We start from the raw sequence: 20,983 nt of genomic DNA on the forward strand, positions 1-20,983 counted from the left end.
ATAAGACTAAACACTTACATTCCTCTAATAAGCAATGCATATGAAAACAGGAGGCTAAAACTTCAGGTATGTCCGTGTAAGATTAGTGAGACTGTAGACTGAACCTAGTGGAAACTGTTAATGATCTGGTATAAGGCTTGGGCTGAATTGTACTGATTTGCCCAGTTTTTTCTCCATCTGTAAAACAGGTATTGCTTTAAAAAAAACCCAGAAAACAACATAGTTTTGATTGTGAAAACAGGGATGGTAAATTAATGTCTAAGGTAACTATTACAGTAATACGGAACCTTATTTTAATGTTAGGATTCTCATGCTCTGCGTAATAATACCTTTTGGGTTCCTCTCCTACACTTTTCAAAATGTAGCCATTACTTACCAATGAAGACACCTGTGTGTGATTCATAACAAGCTGATAATCAAAAGGAAAGAAGTGCTAATTTTTTCTTGTAAAATGTTAGTTAATTTTCAGATACCTCGCAAAGGAAGCAAAAGAAACCTTTACCGAGAAGCAGTTTATACTTGGAGTCCGCAACTTTGTTTTTCAACTTCTTGAAAAGGGTGTGTACAGCTGTTCTGCAGTAGGATTTTACAAGTGTAGCCTGTTAATGGTCAGTGATAAGACTTTTAATTATGTTTCTGCTTTCTCTGTAGGCAATACACAGTGTTATGAAGCATTGTCTTCTGACATGCAGAAAAATGCCTTAGCAGCTCTTGTGCAACTAGGTGCAGCAAAGAAGAAGAAATCGTAAGTAAGGTTGTTTTTTTGGTGTATAAAAGTCAGTGGGTGGTCTTACTGGCAATTCTTGGTGGCTGAGCTCTTAGTGTGAAGTGCCTGCCTGAGCACTAGTCAGCTGAAGGTTTACTGGATTCACATTAGTCATGATGAAGACCCAGGTACTTCCTTTCTGTAAGTACTGTAGAATCAGAGTGGCATCCCCTCATTGTGAAAAGACTCCTGTGGGACCCATCTAACTCACTAGCAGCTTTCTTCTGACTCCCTTTATCTTCTGGTTTTCAAAGTTTTTCCCAAGGCTTTGATAAGCAAAGAGAACAGTCGTGCTTCTTTTAAATAGAAGAGTTACTCTGTGTTACAATAAGCCTCATCAGACAATATAAGCAATAATTAGGAATACTACTAATTTTGGGGGGGTTCAGCACTGACATCTCAAAGCAATTTGAAAGCTTTAGTCATTAAAGTCTTTTAAGACAGTTCAGTTTATAGGCCTAAGATTAAAAACCGTTACACAAAAGTACAGTGACACAATTTCCTGTTATCAAATTAATGTGTGTCATAGAGATTCTTACTGTATTTAAAAGTATGACCATGAAAGCTCCTGATACAAGTCCACACATTGTCGTGAGTGTTTCACAGAATGTAGTTGGCAGCTGATGACCCCAAGCTATTTGCTTGTGCCTCTGTTAAGGAAATGAATTGGTTAAGGTTTGTAGCGCTCTTGAAAAGTACACAAAGTGCTGTTGTTGTTATGTCCCCAGCCACCTGACTGAGCTGCTAAATACATGTCTCTAGCTAAATTCGCCTTTCAAGTAAAAGGAATAAATCAAGTGAAACAGAATTTGTCATCAGCTGAAGATTTGGTTCAATTTCACAGAGATAGTCTTGAAAATTATATGATTGAAAACAAACAAAAGGTTCTCTTCCTGCACTTGTCCCTAATAAAAATCGAGAGAGAGACATGAGCACTGTGAACAAGAGGAAGGATAAAAAAACCTGTAACTGTCCTTAAGTACAGTCTGCTTAGGAGTCTGCCATGTCATTAAAATTAACATGTATGCTGGTAGGATGAAAAAATTATGATGGAATTATGAAAATGTTTAATCCAGATTATTTGCATAGAAATGACAGGAATAAGAAATGCCAACTGAGGAAACTTTTTTCTCCTTTTAACTGTAGGTCCAATGGGTTCACTTACAATGTAAATCAAGAAGCTGTTAATAAAATCCTGGATATGTTTGGTAAGTGTTCTCTCTTCAGTTTGAAGAGAGCTCCTCAAGTTACAAATTAGTTTGGACAACACGCATAGATTAGATGTAGTGTTTTGTCCCTACTAGTTCCTTAGATTTATCTGTATAAAAATCCTCATGATTTTTTTTTGTTACTGTTTTACGATACTTTTTCTGGTGTCATTGACTGCAGCTTTGAATCTCCCTTCTTTATTTGGAACACAGTGATCAAGGAAAATAAGGCCAAAAGTAGTTTAACAGGGTGGTATTTACACCATTTTGCTGAAGAGTGTTAACTCTGTTCATTAGATGCCAGGATACCTGTACAGAAACCTGTGGCTGCACGGCTCTGAGTGGTTCCTGATGCTGTGAGTAGATGGAAGCGCCTGCGGAGAACACAGACCATCCTCTGCTGGAGCAGGGACCGGGGATGGGAGCAGGAAAGTGAGGTTGCCTCCTGCCTGGTGGCCTTCGAGTGTCAGGGGTCTGGAGGTGTTCTTCAGCACCCTTGTCACTTAGAAACTGTTGCCATGAGGCTTAGATTGTATTTGTATCCTCACCGTGTTTTGGTTTTTAAAACGGATTAAACATTGCTGGTTTGTTATTTTTGTTGGCATTTTTCTTTCGTTTTGATAAATATTTATCAAGAGATGCGCACAGCAATAGCTACTTCTATACAGTTTTCTAAGCTCGTAACAAAAAGTGTGATTGGTTTCAAGTATTTAATGGCTATGAAAATGTAATGGGGAATTAAAAGACTTGCTATTAAAATTAGTATTTAGAAAAATATGTTGCTGGCTGGCTAAATGTAACGTGGAGCCCTTACGAACAGCGCTAATCAAACCTCTGGCAAGAACCAGAAAGGCTCTTTGGGATGGGTCTGGCTGAGGTTCCGTTGTTTATGTTTAGTTGCTTCGTGCCTGTTACCTGTACAACCTGGCTGAACCCGTGCCGCTAACGGCGCCGTCGCCGCTGCTCCCGCCTCGCTCCCTGTCGCGCCTCAGGGAGCCGCGGGGGAAGCGCGCCCAGCGCTGTTGCCCCGCCCGCCGCGGCCGTTTGGGGCGGTACGAGGCGACCGCTTCCGGAGCGCGGCGAAGCCGGCAGCCGGCACTTCCGGCGGCAGCATGGCGGCCGGCGTGGAGCTGGGTTTTGCGGCGGCCGTGGGGCCGGCCGAGGCCTGGCGGCTGCGCAGCGCCTACTTCCCCAGCAAGATCGGGGGGCGGCCGGCGTGGCTGGGCGAGGCAGGGCTGCCGGGCCCCGCCGCCCTGCGCTGCGGCCGCTGCCAGCAGCCTTGCGCCTTCCTCCTTCAGCTGTACGCGCCGCTGCGCGACCGCCCCGACGCCTTCCACCGCACTCTCTTCGTCTTCGCCTGCCGTGGCGCCGCTTGCTACCGTCTGCCGGGCCCGCGGGGGCCCCTCTGCGGTGAGGCGGGGGGCGGTGGGTGAGGACGGGGCGAGGCCCCTCGGCCGCCGCTAACCGCCGCCTATGGCCCGCAGTGTTCCGGAACCAGCTGCCGCGGCGGAACAGCGTCTACCCCGAGGAGCCGCCCCCCGAAGAGCCGCCCCCGGAGCTTGCCGCCGCCGATCCGCCCCGCAGGCTCCGCTGCGGCGCCGCTCTCTGCCGCGTCTGCGGCTGCCTGGGGCCGCACGCCTGCGGGCGCTGCCGCCGCGCCAGCTACTGCGGCCCAGCGCACCAGGCGCTGGACTGGCGGCGGGGTCACCGGCGCTCCTGCGAGCAGCACGCCGCCAGCGGAGGTGGGTCTCTGGCGGTCGGGGGAGAGGAGGGCTCGCCCATAGCTTGCCGGGGCGGGCTGTGGTGGCCCGCGGTCTGGCGGCAGGGTGCCCGCCGAGAAGCGCTGCCGATGCAACTGCCGATAACCGCACCTTGTCACTGGGGTGTGAGCCTGCAGAGGAGACACGAAAGGTGGCTCTGTCTTCTGTGCTGTTTGATGAGCTGCGAGGAAGCCCTCAGCAATTCTTTCAGATGCTTTTCTTTCTCTTAGATGTTTACTTAACATCTAACTTAAGAATGTGTTGTTCCTGGAGGGCTGATAAATGCACTTTTGTTCTCTTCCAAAGATCTTCTTTCTGTTTGCCTTAAAATGCTGAGAGAATGTAGACCAGTGTTTTTGCTTTGCAGGCTACTTTTAAGACTCAGAAATTGTGAAGGAATATACAAAAGGTGCTGCCTTCACAGGATACCATTAATAGGTGAAAAGAGGTTTCCACAAGTGTGCTCTTTCAGAGACACTTCGTACACCGTCCCCTCTGCTGCTCTCATGTCCCATTCAGTCCCATTCATACACCTGTTTGATTGCTCGTTGCTAAGAGGACAAGTACAGGGTCTTTAAAGTGTATTTTCAGTCTTCAGAAGTATCATATGAATAGCAGGGCAGTGAAACTTGGTGTGTGCAGTGTAGCCCCTGTCCTGCATTGTTCAGGATGCCAGTCTTGAAGACTCTGTAGGAAATGGAAATAAGGAGAAGAAGTTGATTTGTGCAAATAAAGTTATGGGGCAGACAGTCGAAACATTTCATTGAAACAGTGGAAACCTGAAGCACGTACCAGCACATAGTTAACACTGCTGTCACAGAAGGAACACTTGGTGTTTGTGGAAGCTTTGCCTACTTGGGGTATACAGTTGAAAAGCATTAAACCAGTGTGGCCTGGGGGCACCTGGTGCACGCTTGACTAGTGTGCATATGCTGGTTAGAGTGAGAGATACACAGAGTTGTTGAACTGCAGGGTTTGGTTTCTTAAATGTGGCTGCTAACACTGTTACTGTCTTCTCTGTCTCCTGGATTTACAGATTCAGAGCAATGTGTCACCTGTTGTGGTTTTCTACTGTTCTTAATGTAAAATCTTTCCTGTCTTTCAGTCAGATCAGGGATGTAAACTTGCGGTGGTTTAAGCCCAGCCGGTAACTCAGAACCACACAGCCGCTCGCTCACTCCCCCCCCTTATGCCTCCCCCAGCTCCCGGAGGAATGGGGAGGAGAATTGAAAGAATGTAACTCCCACGGGCTGATATAAGAACTGTCCAGTAACTAAGGTATAGCACAAACCACTACTGCTACCACCAATAATAATAATGATAAGGGAAATAACAAGGGAAGAGAATACAACCGCTCACCACCCGCTGACCGATACGTAGCCTGACTGAGCAGTGATCTAGCCCTTCTTGGTAACTGCTCCCAGTTTATATAGTGGGCATGACGTGCTGTGGTAGGGAATACCTCTTTGGCTAGCTTGGGTCAGGTGTCCTGTCTCTGCTTCCTCCCAGCTTCTCCTCCTCCCTGGCAGAGCATGAGACTGAAAGTCCTTGGTCAGAGTAAACATTTGAGCAGTGACTAAAACCATCGGTGTTATCAGCACTGTTCCCAGGCTGAAAGTCAAGAACACAGCACTGCACCAGCTACTAAGAAGGAGAAAAATGACCGCTACTGCTGAACCCAGGACAAAACCACACTTGCTTATGCAGTGTTTGCACTGTTGTTTTTGCTGCGTAGTTTTCTGTGTAGTTTTGGGGGAGAAGGATGTGAAATCTGAGATAACAAGTGGTATCTGTTTTCTGTTTTGTAGATGGTTCAGCGGATGCAATTCCAGAGCATAACGAATTCCTTTTTCCAGAATATGAAATTTTGATAGAACCTGAGGAACCAGAATCGGTTGCTGACAGCACCGTAAATCCCAATGATGAACAAGGAGCTGTAGAGACATCAAAGGACCTGAAAGAACAGGAGGAATTCTGTGTCACAAGCAGTGTAGGTAAGAAGATACAATTCTTCCTAACGAAGCCTGCATCACATCTTTAAAATACAAAATACTGTAATTAAGTGTTTGTTGTAAATTATGGGTGCCAAAAGGCTAAATCTACAGTCATTTGTAATTTACATTTTTTGTAGACATCCCATAATATAAGTTGCTTTTAGGGGAGAGACTTACTAAGCCCCAACCCCAGGAGCTGTTGAAGTGGCTGTTGCTGCAGTGAAGCTGCAGGTAGCTGGGAGTTACGCTGTGTCCCTTTGTGCTTCCTGCAGGTAAGAAACAACACAAGTGAGAAATACGGGACCCTGAGCATGGGCTGCTGGACACTCTTGGAATCAGGAGACTGAGTTACATGGCTTGACAAGTTACATTGGCTTGACTTAGTTCAGTTTGTCTGAATTTATGGAAAACGCGTAACAAACCTTCTTGTCTGTGCTAAAGAAGGCTGTTCTGAGGCTGTTTTAATTGATCTTCAATTAAGCAGCTGAAGTGCAGGGACTTTCTCCCCTTCCCCCGAAATGCATGATGTGTTTGCAGCTCACCATGCAGCTTTGAACACACCCAGGCAGGGGGTTTCTGGTGGTACCGGGAAGGCTGCTGGGCTCCCAGCCGTCCATCTCGAGACTGCTCAGTACACCATGTTGATGTAAATGTTGGACTGTAACAGACACGCTCTTCAGTGCTAGAAACTGAAGCCTGGCACACACACAGCACGGGTGGCCTTTCCAGATGTCATGTTCTGAAGGTTCAGTATTCTCTGTGATACCCACTAGGAGCCACAAACTGCGGTATATTAACTCCTTCCCTTTCAGGCATTCCAGTGCGGACATCTATGTTTAAAAATGCAGCTAATACTAGTAAATGGATCTGTGTGTGACTGTCACAAAAAGCGGGCCGGGGGGGGCTTGGAATACTGGAAATGATTCTTGAGAGCAAAATGCACTCACAGGTGCGGTATTGTTTTTAGTTTCTGGCTGTCTTGCATTAGCCTGTAACCTTTGGGTTTTTTTTCTTTAGGTAAAGCATGTCAATCTTTAGATGAAGAGACACTGGAAGCTATGGCAAAACATGAGACTGAAGATGATAAGATTTTCCAGATGTTTAAAGAACGAATAGCTGTTGAACCAGAGCAGGTCAGAAGATGGGGCAGCTGTAGAGCTTAAGAGTTTCTGGCCCAGCATCGTGCTGCACTTGGACAGTGTTTCACTGCCTTCTGTACCTACTGTTAGATATGGCAATGGGGATGCCCCCTCATCCTTCCCACACCTTAACCCTCATGAAGCATTCCCTCATCTTCCTTATGGGTGGAACTTGATTCATGCTGAAGTAAGAATTTAGCACCTACTCATCTGTCTAAAACAGAAGTTGGTCAGGATGAGAAGGCATGGGGGGGTGAAGCCATCATTGGCGGGGTTGGGACCTGCCATCCTGTGAGGTGGTTTAACCAAAGGAGGTAGTGAGCCATTGCACCCTTCCCCAGCCTTTGCCCGTTGGCTTCACTTCTCAGCTGAAGCAAAACTGCAGGGAAGAGCTCTGTCACTGTCACCAGCTGCATGGAGGGGTGGTTTGGATTTTTTTTTTTTTTAAGGTTGAAGAAATTAGTGATGGCTCTAAAATGTCAACTGTTAAACCAGAAATCTCCCCCCATGCTATAGCTTGCTAACACAAGAGGCTGAAAAAAAGCCTCATTGTCAAATAGAAACATGTCTCTCCCCCATTCAGAGGAAACACAGGCCTAAATCCATGAACATGGTGGAGAAAGAAATTATCTCTGTGTTTTACCTGGGGTTTAGCTGAGGGGTCAAGGTGTACACCCAGAAAGTAGGAGACTTTGTTCCCTCATCTGCTTGGAGTAGATGCATCACTCCTACCATCCCTGTCTTGGCTGATCTTTGGGTAATGCTTGATTTCCTTATAAATCCTTAGATAGTAACAGAACGACAAAGGATATGAATGTATGAAAGTACCTCCTCCTTGGACATCAGGACAGTCCCCTTCATTTAGGCGCAGAGCTGCAAACAGGAAGAGCTGGGTTGCATTCCTGACATTTCTGCACACTTCTGTGTGCTCATTATCAATCTGTTCTTCATTTGTCCCAAGACTAAAATACATGACCTTACACTTCTATGTCCCTTAATGAGAATCATAAAAGCAGTACAAATCATTGCAGTTTATCCCTGGTTCATTGAAAAAAAGCTGTATGAATACTTCCATCATTCAGTTAGTTAAGAAAATTTATATAAAGGGCCTGTCTTATTTAAAGTACATTTGCAACTGATAGACTTTGCCATGGGTATTACTTAAAGGAAGTGACTTTTTTGTACCATCTTACAGCTTTGTCATTAAATACCAGTTCTAGTCCAAGATGAAAAGACAGTCTCAAGAACTTCACTTCTGCTGTATTTCAGATTATTAGATATTGCAGAGAAGGAGAAGGCCCAATCTGGGTATCAGGTGAAAATATACCTGAAGAAAAAGATATCCCAAATTGCTTATGTGGTGCCAGAAGGATTTTTGAATTCCAGGTATGTAGATTCATTTACGGATAACATAGACAATGTAGTTGAGACTTAACAGGATCTAATTGTATAGGTGTTGTAGTTAGAGTGGGGTGGTTGCCGTTGCTACAAGCTAACTATGTTAAATGGTACAGAACTGTCATTTACTACTGTAACTGCTTTTTCTTTGAAGACTTTCACATACAGTTGGTAGGCTCCCATCTGATAATATGCACCATCTATAAAATGGTGCACTGGTGAATATGGAGCCATCTCTTAAGTCACAGGAGTCTGGTATTGTGTATTTAAAAAGAAAAAAGCTTTCCTGATGTGACTTGGAAATAGGTCTGGCTGGAAACACTTGGCTGTAGAGTTTTGAATGCTGGACGTGTATATTTAGTGAATACAGTTAATGTCGTGCAAAGACAGGACACAATTGTGAAGGTAATTTCAAATGAAAGGAGGCTTGCAAGTCAGGCAGCACTTAGATAAAACTTCTATATCTCAAGTAAGCAGGGCCATGCCTTTGTTTCCTTGTGTGTCTACTACACTGTGTTGGGAATTCCAGATTTATTGTGTTTGAGCTGCTCTGTTATCAGGTAGCTTTGATTGGGATTTTAGTGTAGGAGAACGTAAATAAAGGCAGGACCGGTTCTGGGAAGACATGCAGGGAGAGGGTAGAGAGCTGTGGTCTACCTCTAAACCTTTGTTTTTCCTTTATAAAAGATTATGCCACAGCTCCTGAACCACCTTCAGGTTGACAGCCTTGGAGAGAGCATTGACTGGGGAACGCTGGTGGTGTACACCTGTGCTAACAACTGCGGTGAGGAAAATAAATACATGGAGGAGTTCATATGGAAACAAGACTTCTCTGCAGGCTCTGTTTGCCTTCCCTCAAGTTACGAAGCCAAATCTTCTAAATAGAATATTTGCCTTGTTTCAGTCCATCTGTGCTTTGCAGACAGGTTGAACTACAGTTGCTGATGGCTGTGGATCTTTTGACTGATTGATAGAAGCTAAAAGTAAGACCTTGACAGCCTGTCTCTTGCACTCCACACGATCTTTTACTTCAACCTAGTAATGAAGCCAGATGCATTTGTTCAGTGAGTTTAAGTTCAAATCTCAGTTCTGAATGTTTAAATAAAGATGAAATATTTTTTAATTGGTCAAAGTATCTTTTGTTCTGACTGGATTTCAGGAACTTAGGTTGTTGTCTGCCAGGATTTTCTTTTTGCTACTCAAAAATTAACAGTCATTCACAGAGAGAAGCAGACTTCTATAAGATCCCTGGCATGCTTATGCTCAGGAGGAGTATGGAAGTCATAACTAAGACAAAGATGTGTAGGCTTTCACTATACAACTTAAATATGCTTCTCTTTCTCAGAAGGTACACAGAATGTAACTTGGCAGTGATTGCATGTTGTGATTGAGTGCTTATTCAAGGTAAAATGCACAAAAATTAAGTGTTTTATCAGACTTAAAACTATTAACTGAGCTAAACAACTATTTCTGTATGGGACTATTTGTCTGATGCAGAACCAGTTTAACCACAGTCAGCCTTACCAGAATGTGTCTGTGTTGTTACTTATTGCCTGTAGCAGCAGATTTTCAAGCTGAATGGTACCTTAAGTCTGCCATCTTTGGTGAAGATTAAAACTAAGTGCCTTCTGCAGGGATTGTTTTGCTCCTTGACTGCAATATAGCTGAGGCAAGACAAAATGAAATCATAATGCTGAAATTACTGTGGCAGCAGCTTTATGCCTTTGGCTATAGCTATAGTTGCAGAAAAGATGGACTGAGGCAGGGGGAGGGGGTAGAGCTGGGGGGGTGGGGTGGTTTTTCTATAGAATTTACTTCATTTAGGTATTCCCTTGTTCTGCCCAAACCATTCCTACAAAAGCATGGATAGTCATACAGCTACGTTCAAGAGCACTTAGTAACATTCACTAGCTCACAGCAGTGTGGCAGTAGAGGTGATGCAGGGTTTGGCTATTTTGAACTTATCCTGGCAAAGATAGATACATTATTAAACAGCACCTTTCTGGTAAGATCTGTGAAACCAATTATTAAAACACCTGGAGAAACAGTGGTGTACACTGCTATGGGGGAGTAGTTCTAGAAGACTTTGGATTAAGGTCAGTTGGGATTTGCAAGCAGCAGTAGCAAAGCCAACCAAAACTTAATTTTGTCTGGGATATAACACCAACTTAGTAAACAAAGAGACCACGGTTACATTTGGGTTAGTTTTAGATAAAAGCTGTTTGAAAGAATGTGCAAGTCATAGAAAGGAGGTTACTATTACTGGAAATTTACTGGAGAGAAAGTTTATTTTTAGTTCTCAGCCTATAAGCTTCAAGCACAGTTCAGAGGGAGGAGCGTGTACATACTGACTAGTCTTTGACATTGTACAGGAACACTAATATAGTGAGGCTGTCAGAGCTGGTAAAATACAAAAGTAGTATTTTAAAGAAATTCTGGAAGCTAAGCAGGGATTTTTGTTCAATTCAGTCAAGTGTAGCTATTTAAGATTTGCATAAATCCCATGTGTTGGAAGATAAGGCAACACATACTGGAACACACTTCTTCAACCAGTCATCTCTTGCTTTAGCATAGGAGAAATATTCAAGCTAGACATTGCCAAGGATGTGACTGCTGGTAAGCAAGCCAGAGCATTGTGAAGACTCTCAAAATGACAGGTCACTTGGAGTAGTGTATGTGCTAGTGAAAGATCCAGGTTAAATTAAACAAAAAAATCCCCTAAACCAGTTTTCAGTGTGTTTCACTCTACCAGCTAGGTAATTTTAAAATGCATTAAGACAGTTCCCATAGTTGTATAAACAGGGTTTATTGTACACGTGGAGCTGAAGGAGGAAAGAGAAGGAAGGTATATATTATATATATGTACAGTGAGCCATTTTCATTAATAAATTCATTCTGTCTTGCTTAATACTGGAAAAAGGGAATGTGTCTGGCACCAAAGAAATTTAAAATTGGAAGAAATTTAAAAGCTTAAGTTCTTAAAATTATAAAAACCATGGTCTTATGGAAGGAAGTTAGAACATATATACATGGCAATTTAAGTGGTTTACACACTGAGTGACATGGTTGTATTTGTCTTTAAACCAACTTATGGATTTCCTATTAATAGAACTGGCATTAAAACTATTTAAAAGCTAGAATATAAATAAACTTGGAGGGACTGCTCCAGGAACAGCCCAGTAAAGCAACTCACAGTAACTCAGTAGACATAATCAAGAATACAGTTCCCCTTGAGCATCAGGGAAAGTAGGCACTAACTGGGAAATAGTCCAAGTCCTGGTGTTGCAGCTTCAGTGGAAGTCCATCTCTTGTTACTGCCGTGCCATATACAATACCTTGTAAAATATACCCCTGATTTCTCCAAAAGATGCAGAAACTGTTACGTTGTCTTTCTGAATCCCTTTAAAATAGGATAGATGTTTTCAAATGCTTCATAGATTTCTGCTCGTACTTTAGCACCTAGAAAGAGAGGGGGAACCAAGTTAGCTTGTATCTTTCACCAAAGAATTTTAGCTTTTAGAATGTTTATTTGTACACTACTCTATACAAAACTGATGCATATCCATAAATCCCTGGTTTTACTAGATCTTTGTTTTTAACACACATTTCATATAGAGCATGTATTACCAGCCTTCTCACTGTTTATGCTGATAAATGGCAAAACTTTCATTAGCATCTTTGCGCGCATCCTACATTTACAAACGGGATTCTTCCATGCACAACTTCCACAGGAGACCCAACTATAAAGCGCAGCCCACAGGATGTTGCTGCAAAAGCTCCACTGGTGGATTTTTTTTTGGGGAGTGTGAAACCTGGGCAAGCAAGATCTGGCCGTGAAGACCACTGCAGAGGCCTGCCACTGGCCACACTGCAGGGACATGCTCCTTTTTCCTGAGAGTCTTGTGGGTTTTCTTCCTCCATCGTGAGATTCAGTACGAGGGGAAAAGGAAGGGTGTAGGTGGAGTGCTTGAGGTTGAGATGGTCCTACAGCATAGCTATCTTCCCTTCTTTGGCTGCCACATCAAAGGAGAATGGCAGCAGCCTCCAGCCAAGCTGTCAAAGAACACTGAGTGCAGTCATAAACATCCAGCCCAGAGAAATGGACTTTCAGATTTGCCAGAAACACTACCTGCACTCTTACAGTTTTTTGGGCACTTGAGTGCTTAATTAGGATTCATGATCGCTGCTTATATGAATTTAGCCAAACGTGTCTTTTGGTTTGTGCATTCTCATCCACGGAATGCTGTACTATCTGTTCTTTCTCAGTACTGTCACCTCAAAAGGTAATAACCTATATATCTCTCGATATCATTGTGTGTTCTCTGTAATACAGTCTAAATCTAACCTACTGGAGTAAGATAATGTCTTCACTTACCAGTTAAAACCACTTTTCCAGAAACAAAAATAAGCAGAACAATTCTTGGCTTGATCATTCTGTAGATTAAGCCAGGAAACAATTCTGGCTCGTAGCTGTAAGAGAAAAGAGTGACAGTGTTCAAACATGCTTGCACACACATGTTCCAGTCTTTCATCTGCAGGAATGGGCAGAGCAGATGTGGACTTCACTGAAACCTGGGAGAAGACAGCAGGGATCATGTTGATGAGTTCCTACTGGGCAACCTCAGTTAAACCTGAGGCACAGCAGTGACAGGAACAAAGATGCAGGTTTCCCTCTGGTGCAAAGGAATAATCTGAGCAGGTGCCACTCTCTAAGACAGTCAATATACAACAAGAATGAAACATAAGCCTTTTTCTTACCTGCTGAACTGCTGGTGTGTGAGTACCAATCCTTCTAATCTGATGGGGAATTTCACATCACAGCTACCCACCATGTTCTGAATCTTAAAATCCAAAAATTTTGCAGGAAAACCCAGTTTCTGAACAACTCTTGCATACTTCCTTGCTGCCAGTCTGGACTGCTCCTCACTGAAGTGAGAAAAAGATAACCATATTATTTCCTCTGTTAAGTATTACTCAAAGAATACCATTAAACCACAAATATGTAACTGGGAAAAAAAAAAACAATCCGTGTTGAGGGGGAGGGGCGCATCACATGCAAAATTTTTACATCCAAAATTAACAACCGGCACTGGTTTGCATGCTGATTTTCATATTAGGGTCCAGACACTCAATGTTCATTGAGGCAGGAAACAGCATTATAAATCCACACATTTCACACTCTTAAAATATTGATCCAGTCTTCTAATGGGATGTGAAAACTGTTACTTAAATATTCAAACAACTTTGAACTACTTTGAACTACTACTGCCAGAAAATGTGCGTTTCCAGAAAAATCTGTGAACTGCCAAAACACTCCATTCAGCCCAGGCTTTCAAATATGGGTTTAACACAGTGTGTTATTGCAGAACTCAGTTTGCTTCAGTTTTGTAAATAGCTCAGGATATAGTTGCTTCTAACACAGAGTAAGACAACTTGAATTTCAAGTATCACCAGGCAGAGAAAGTGTTTCCTATACAGCTCTATTCATCCATCTCTGCTCATTAGCTTACTGCTTCTGGATTCCTAAAGGATTTCTTCAGAGAAGTATTTCTATTCCACCCACTGGAGTTAAGCTTATGTTTAGTTTTCAATTCTTATGCTTCAATGATCATGTTAAGAGATCAGACTACAGGGAACAGAGACTTGGAGCTGTTGGTCTGTGATGAATTAAACTATTCAAATACAAAAATTACTCTTCTGCCACCAGCCCTACAGCTGATGCAGTTCCACTGCAGAATCACTGCAATTTTTAAATTAGAAAAAAAATTGGTAACTGCAAAGCCAAAGAAGTGAATGCAACAACCTCCACAAACCAGTTCATCAGAGTGTATGAAAGAGCTTCAGAAATGGAACTACCATTTCATCCTTCATGAAGCCCTTTCAGCCATGAAAGGGCATTTTGTGTGGCAATGTGTATGAGTCTATTTGAAATAGCTGGGAAGCAAGCTCAGTCATACCTGCACAACTTTGTTGTACATATACAAGTACTTATACAAATGATAGTATTTCTAAAGCACCATGGTACAAGAGAAAAGACAGCCTAAATTAGTTTACTTGTAATATCTAAACATACCTTTTTGCTCCTGTGCAAACCATTTTTCCAGAGCTGAATATAAGTGCAGTAGTACGTGGCTCTCTTATTCTCATAATAACAGCAGCAAAACGCTGAAAGGCAAGTGTTGAGACTATTAGTGATACACTGATGTGATCATTACATTAAAACTAAATTTGCATAATCTAAGTAGCATGTTACACTGCATTGCCAAGAAATACTAAGTTCCAACTTACTTATGGATCACTCAAAATTTACTTGAAATGCTTAAATCATAAGTAGCTTCAAACAAACATGAGAGATAGAGTCAGACACGAAGAATATTTACTATTGCATTCCTATTTTACTAAGCTCATCCCTCATTAAGGTATATGCAACATATAAATAATGTTAACATTTCCAACAGAGACAATCTTAAAAATAAATCAAACCAAAATTTCCTCCACATCTCCTGAAATCAGATCTGTTCTAAGCAGGATTGAAGGCTATCTGCAAGTATTTTATGATCTATTTTGTTTCTGTGTCTTAAAAAACTGGACAGTGTGAAATACCAGCAAACAGAACAGCTGGAGATCAAAGTTCTGTGTAAACAGAAGCCACCTCAGCCACCACAGTAGAACACAGCAGCCTGGTTAGCTCTAGCTGTTTATTCCAAGTATTGTAACATCTCTGCCTGCATTTCCAAACATTCTTAAACTCTTTGAGTGCAAGAGATAATGGAAACTGATGTGGACACACCCCTGTTTGTCTGTTATATTTAACTTGGATCAGCTCACCATGCAGCCCCATAAACTGTTCTGCTGACACAACCAAGGCGGTAGCGTGGGTTACCCACCAGCACATTTGTCAAAATATGGCTGAAGTAATACAGCCAAGCAACATCTTTGATAGATGAATGTACTGACTGAATGTCAAGAGCATGTTACGTAACCCTTCTGTCTCTCTGCTGTGGAAAACAGCGTTTTGTATTGGTTATCCTAGCCTACAAGTTTTACAACCACCTACCCCTACCTTAAATTACCATGGCATATTCAGATTTTTTGCTGTGCTAATATCTTACATGCAATTATCCAAGAGCATTGCTGATACAAACTTACAGTAACAGTTATTTATCACATATGCCTGCATGCATGCTTTAATCTTCCAGAGCAGAGTTTAGATAAACTGCAGCAAAATCCAAAATACTAAAACAAAGCCATCCAACCACAGCTGAGGAAAACGGAAGCCTTCCCAAGGCAAGTCAATTCAATTCCATACACAACATCTAAACTTTTATTAGAAATAGTGTCCAACTACCATGGTTGCAAAGAGGAGCCACCCAAAAGAAAAATTAAGTGACTTAATTTTCTTGAATCAAGACTCCAGGTCCTCTACTGTTGCTTAATTTTCCAAGATAGAAGAATCCCTCTGTTTAACAAACTCCTCTTTAGAATCAGCAGGCAACTTAGTCAGCAAACAAACAAAAAAACCCCAACAACTGAATTTTGCTGTTCCACCAAACCTAGCCATCAGAAGTAAGGAGGTGCCATGAGTACGGGGTGAAAACACAATGGAACAGAGCTCAGAGGGGAAGCGAGACTGTAAAAAATGAGTGAGCGTGGTGGGACCACAAGAATTCCAGGACAGCAGCCCGGTGGAAGAAGCCACAACCATAGCCCTGGCAGGAGCCCAGGAGCTGAAATCTTCCTTCCTTTCTCCTTGCTGGGAGACAGGAAACAAGACTTCATCATCAGACATTTCATAGTAATACGAAAAAGGAATCTTCTGAGCGCCACAAAACAAACATGTCCTTATGAACAGTGGCAGAGGCCAGCTCAACAAGCAATTTGGCCAGTGTATGACACTGTTGGTTAGGTTCTTCCTAAATGTGCTGTGTTCTGTCTAAATCTACCAAATTACAACGTGGCGTAACATGCAGCCACATCAGTATTAAAATGCTTTTTACCAATTTGACAGAATACTGTAAGTCTATGAAAGATTTCTTTTTTAACTATAGTACAAAAATGCACCTACAGCAGGAAGGTTCTTCCATCTATTACAGCAAAATACACCCACAACCTGTGCCTTTGACATAGGTGTTATAAGATAAACTCAAATACATTTCTCTTACCTTGGGATTATATTCAGCATTTCGGGCACGAAGAGCAATAGTTTTTAGGTCAAGTTTGCAACCAAGATTCACTGTGGACACAATATTCCTGAAGACAGTTCAGAGATATACATTAAAAATACAGTAAAGAATAAATGTGTCTTCTTCATTTGTAACCAAACTTGATTCTTATAGATGAAGAAACAAATAAAAAATAGATATCTAAGTGGGTCTGAATGACATCCTTCCTACTGACAGCAGCAATGAACAGTGTTTTGGCTCAGGAACCTTCTTTTGTAGGGCAGTAGCTCCTAAGGCATGACTGCTGATTCCTCCTGATCTGCCAGCTATTATGAAAAGCGTCTCATGAGAAGAATCTCTATTTAAGTTTAGCAGGAAGAATTCTTGATGTTAAGGGCCCCCACCACAATCACGGAAGTGGCTGGAGACAGGAGAAGGTAAGGTAGCAATAGTACAGTCTGGAACTTTCCTTGGTTTGGGAAGAAGAGTTGCATGATTAAGTGGTTACAACCTGGGAAGTATGCCTACTGCTAGGCAATAAGGTAGGAAGTCTCTAGAAAGCTTAACAGAATGCAAAAGTTAACTGGAAACTTGTTTTCTGGGAAAACCCTAAGATATAAAGGTCTTTAATGGGGAAAAAATAAATATGAGGAACTATCCTTTCAGTGACAAATTCATGTTATCAGCCACTTCTCTTTGGGCCTTGCATAAATGGCTGTAAAAGTCTTTTTAAACTGAAGTCCAGTGAAAGTACTTTCACACTTAAACCCAGAATTAGTTCTAGCTTTTTCCCCTCTCATTACAAACTCAGCTATAGCCATGAACTAGAAAAGGGGACATAGAATATTAAGTACAACTCAGCTCTAGCTCCTAGAGTAGCAACTAGTTTCTTCTCCTCTACCCTTCCAATTACTTTCAGCTGTGACAGTTCCTGCCTTCTGCTTTAATATCTCACTAACAAAGTTTTATGCACAGTGAAGTGGAGCTATTTGCTTTTCTGTGAACATGTTGCAAGTACCCAGTAAAGTACAGATGAGAATGTTTCCAAGTATGCATATTTTGAAATACCAGATTATCAACCCAGACCATTTCTCAGCTAAAGCATAATGAACTCCTAAAGTGCATAAAGGAGTTGAAAGCTACAATTGTGCTAAATGAAGACACAGACAACATCCTCCACTGGTATGCTTAAAAGATGTGTGTTGACAAATCACTAAGAAACGGTTTATATTACTAAGCGGTTTAGTAATAAAGCTAAGCTAAAAATAAAGCAAAAAATTACTCATATTGCTAGAGGAGTCACATAAATTCTCAGGACCTCCCTTCCCGCCAAGATGCAGCACTCAATTCCTGATGTGGCTTTGGTCCTGAGCCTTTAAAGGGCTATCTTGAGAAAGAACATGCTGCACTAACACACAGGGCACTCACTGTAGTTGTGGCACTATTCCAGAGCTCTCAGATGCTGGTGTTGCAGGAGTTATTGGAGTCATTGGAGTCATTGGAGAGGTGTACAGAGGTGTGGTTCCCGGCAAAGGGGCTGTGGTAAGAGTCTGTGAGTGGAAGAGCTGAGGAGTTTGACCAGATGTTCCCTGTGTTGCTTGCTGTGATGTAGATTGCTGCGCTGCCTGTTGCTGCTGCTGCTGCCGCTGCTGTTCCTCTAGAATAGACAGACTATTGGTGCTCTGGACAGGCTGTGGTGTCAGTCCTGTGCCGTACGGCATCATCGGGCTAAAAATTGGAAGTCCTGGAGTCATTGCACCCTACAGAAGAAAGCACGAAACAAAAATAACAGATCCTGTTGACACCATGTTGGTTTTAAGAAGAAAAAAAAAAGTTTTCAGAAGGAGTCTAAAAATAAACCAGTGCAAGTTACTCACATCAAACTTGAGGCATGTAGTAGTAACTACTTAAAACCAGAAAGTTCTTGAAATGCAGTTCTTTTATAGAATAACATATTATTTCTAGGGATCTGTCAGTTCTAGCATTGTTCATCTCAAGCTAGTGATGCAACATGCTTCTCACACCACCTTGCAATCATGCCTCAACTCCTGACCCACAATTTAACTCATGATTGTTTCAACAAAGACTGTGCCCATCCTACCAAATGCATTCATAGCACAGTGTCCCTCCATTGTGTATGTTAATTTAAAGGATAACCACCAAAATTAAATTATTCTTTCCAACTTGTCAGTCATGTTTCAACTTAAAAGAACCCTATATATCTCATGTTACTTATCCCTCTGGACATACAAATTGATAGGTTCAAAATTCTGCTTTATACTAGTATTATTCAATACCTGGTACAACTTTTCAGATGTGCAAACAAAAAATGTGAAATACATGCAAGAAACAGAAAACACTTTCACAAAGAAATTCAGATGATAGTTACATATTAAATCATTCATTTTTACCTGAGGGGAGGCTAAGCCTTGAGCGTAGGGTGGCAAGCTGTTGTTCTGATCCATTATTCCAGTTATTCTTTGGTATGGCCAGAAGTATATTCTTCAATTAGTTTAAATTAACTTCAAATCCTAGAGGGTTTTTAGCCCTTTAAAACATTCCAGCGAAGTAGCTTTTTAAGCCAAACTGAAAATGTTAGGAAGACATCAGCTCCAGAGAAATGTGTGTTATGAGTCTAGGATACCAATTAAAGCCTGAAAAGAAAAAAAGTAGTATTTTGAGAATGTCTAAACACAAAATCAAAGAAACTATCAGCTGCTGAGTTACAAAAGAGACACCCACGTACAAATACATATAAGAACATTTACACATGCACACACACAATCACGATCCATAAATATAACCTTTTTCAGGCACATTCTACAGCAACTTTGAAGTGTGCTTCTGCTGAAATCCCTGACACATGAGCAGGCCTCTGTCTAACTGAACCCTCCTCCACAAACAGCTCAAGCTGCTAATGCCTGTTCTTGTCCAAGATTTGCTTTAGCCAGAAAAGCACTGATTTTTATAGAATTTAATTCCCCCGACTATGAGCCAGCAAGCCTACTGACACATTGCTTGGAATTCTCTTTCTGGCAATTTTAAGGCTCGGGCTTACAAAACAAAAATGTTTTCTTCCATAGGAAAAGCATCACTGATCAAATCCAAACTAGGAAACCCTCTTCCATCCACTTCCATAAAATAAAGCACTAACAGCTTTCAAACAATAATGACATGCACTTTATGAGGAAAAAAAAATGTGAAAGCCAATTTCAAGCACAGAAGTGAAATGTACACGATTTTTTTATCGCTTTTTAACTATACCTCTGTTGCTGTGTTACAGAGATAAACAACACAAGTGGAGAATTTAAATGCTACACCTTGAAATAAAATATTTTTCCATCAATTTACAGTTTTCTTAACTACACTTATTGCCCAGAAATAGTCAAGGTCATTATTAGGCCAGAGGTAGACCAACTCAAAATCTGAAGAAAGCCTATTTATCCTTTCTCTTTTTTTGGTGAGGTATGAGAGCTCAGAACTACATTAATATACTACAGCTGAAAACCATGCTTTTTATCCCATCATAATATGATACTATCATCTTTACCCTCACCAAAGGTATCAGAGCATCCCGGTTTTATAACCGAGAGCAGGAGTAAATTGAAGCCTGAACATCACCCTGTTAAAATAAACTCCTCGACAGCCCGGCTGTTTAGTAATAAGTCTAGATACCAGGCATGCCAGAACCCGCAGCCAGGACACTACCTACAAAGAGGTCCATCTTGTAACCATCTAACCGCGGCTTGCTCACAGATCCACTACAAGCGCTAGGGAACGTGTCTGTCGAGGGAACAGAGTCCAGAGGCAAGAGACCCCGGGGAAGGCCCGGCCCTACCTCCGAGCCCGCTTCCAGGCGCTCTCCCCTAACACCCAGCAGCGCTCGGCAAAAGCCAGTTTCGGGGTGAGGTCACCCCTCCTGCCTCTCTGCGCCGCCCAGGTCCCCGCCCGCCCTCACAGCGGCCCAGCAGCGTGCAGACCCCGGCCAGCAGAGCCGCGCCGCCGCCACGACCCCCGGCCAGCCCGCCCACCCTCACACGGGGCAGCGGTGACCGTTGCAGTTGCGCAGCCGCCCGCGGCCACCCAGCCCCCAGCCCCAACGGCCGCCGCTGACCCCGAGACGCGCCGGAGCCCCGCGAGCGGGAGCAGGTCCCTCACCGCTTCCCGCGCCGCCCCTCGCGGCTCAGGCCGGCGGGGAGGGCCGCGGCGCCGGCGGCGAGATGCAGAGCAAGCCCGGCCCGGCGCACCGGCCCCCACCCTCCAGGCCCGGCCCAGTGGCCCTGGCACCGGCCGCCTTCTACCCCGGCCAGCGGGACGAGCAGCGGCCCCGGGAAAGGCGGGCGCGGTGCGCTCTGGTACCTGCCGCTCCCGGCGCCACCCCGCCGCCGCTGCACAGCGCCCGCGGGACACAAGCTGCCGTCGTCGCGTCTCGAGCGCGTCACTTCCGCCGCGCGCCACCACCGCCTTCCCCGCCGCCATCTTCAGTAAGGGCGAGGGGGGAACATCTCCTGGGGACGGGGGAGCGGGGCTGGCTGGCGCCTTTCCTTGGCCTGGCG

At 43.2% G+C, this 20,983-nt stretch overlaps 3 protein-coding genes across 5 annotated transcripts in view; 2 read left to right on the plus strand and 1 right to left on the minus strand.

Moving 5' to 3' along the window:
* The window catches only part of GNPAT (glyceronephosphate O-acyltransferase), a 21,237-nt gene extending 18,671 nt beyond the window's left edge, over window positions 1–2,566 (plus strand). For both annotated transcript variants that reach the window (XM_065680329.1, XM_065680331.1), the window contains exons 13-16: window positions 459–558; window positions 652–745; window positions 1,913–1,974; window positions 2,272–2,566. In XM_065680329.1, coding sequence (XP_065536401.1) covers window positions 459–558; window positions 652–745; window positions 1,913–1,974; window positions 2,272–2,315 — 300 coding nt within the window. In that variant the 3' untranslated portion in view covers window positions 2,316–2,566. The remainder of the gene's footprint in view (window positions 1–458; window positions 559–651; window positions 746–1,912; window positions 1,975–2,271) is intronic.
* A 486-nt stretch (window positions 2,567–3,052) lies between these two features.
* PDCD2 (programmed cell death 2) lies at window positions 3,053–9,388 on the plus strand. The gene is made up of 6 exons (XM_065680344.1): window positions 3,053–3,384; window positions 3,459–3,716; window positions 5,543–5,728; window positions 6,746–6,861; window positions 8,137–8,253; window positions 8,953–9,388. Exons 1-6 carry the CDS (start codon window positions 3,087–3,089, stop codon window positions 9,148–9,150), a joined length of 1,173 nt encoding a protein of 390 aa, XP_065536416.1. The 5' UTR covers window positions 3,053–3,086; the 3' UTR covers window positions 9,151–9,388.
* A 1,664-nt stretch (window positions 9,389–11,052) lies between these two features.
* On the minus strand, window positions 11,053–20,965 carry TBP (TATA-box binding protein). 2 transcript variants are annotated; one of them, XM_065680326.1, is made up of 8 exons: window positions 20,787–20,965; window positions 18,839–19,081; window positions 17,856–18,187; window positions 16,428–16,515; window positions 14,339–14,430; window positions 13,024–13,191; window positions 12,641–12,735; window positions 11,053–11,724 (listed from the first exon to the last, which is right to left on the minus strand). In XM_065680326.1, the coding sequence occupies exons 2-8, from the start codon at window positions 18,890–18,892 to the stop codon at window positions 11,645–11,647; spliced, it is 909 nt and encodes a 302-aa protein (XP_065536398.1). In that variant the 5' UTR covers window positions 18,893–19,081; window positions 20,787–20,965; the 3' UTR covers window positions 11,053–11,644. The 2 variants fall into 2 exon arrangements, with proteins under 2 accessions (XP_065536398.1, XP_065536399.1); XM_065680327.1 differs by lacking the exon at window positions 20,787–20,965 and adding an exon at window positions 20,586–20,753.
* Between the last annotated feature and the right edge of the window lie 18 nt (window positions 20,966–20,983).

Source organism: Lathamus discolor, chromosome 5, assembly GCF_037157495.1.
Source record: "Lathamus discolor isolate bLatDis1 chromosome 5, bLatDis1.hap1, whole genome shotgun sequence".
NCBI classification, from domain to species: domain Eukaryota; kingdom Metazoa; phylum Chordata; class Aves; order Psittaciformes; family Psittacidae; genus Lathamus; species Lathamus discolor.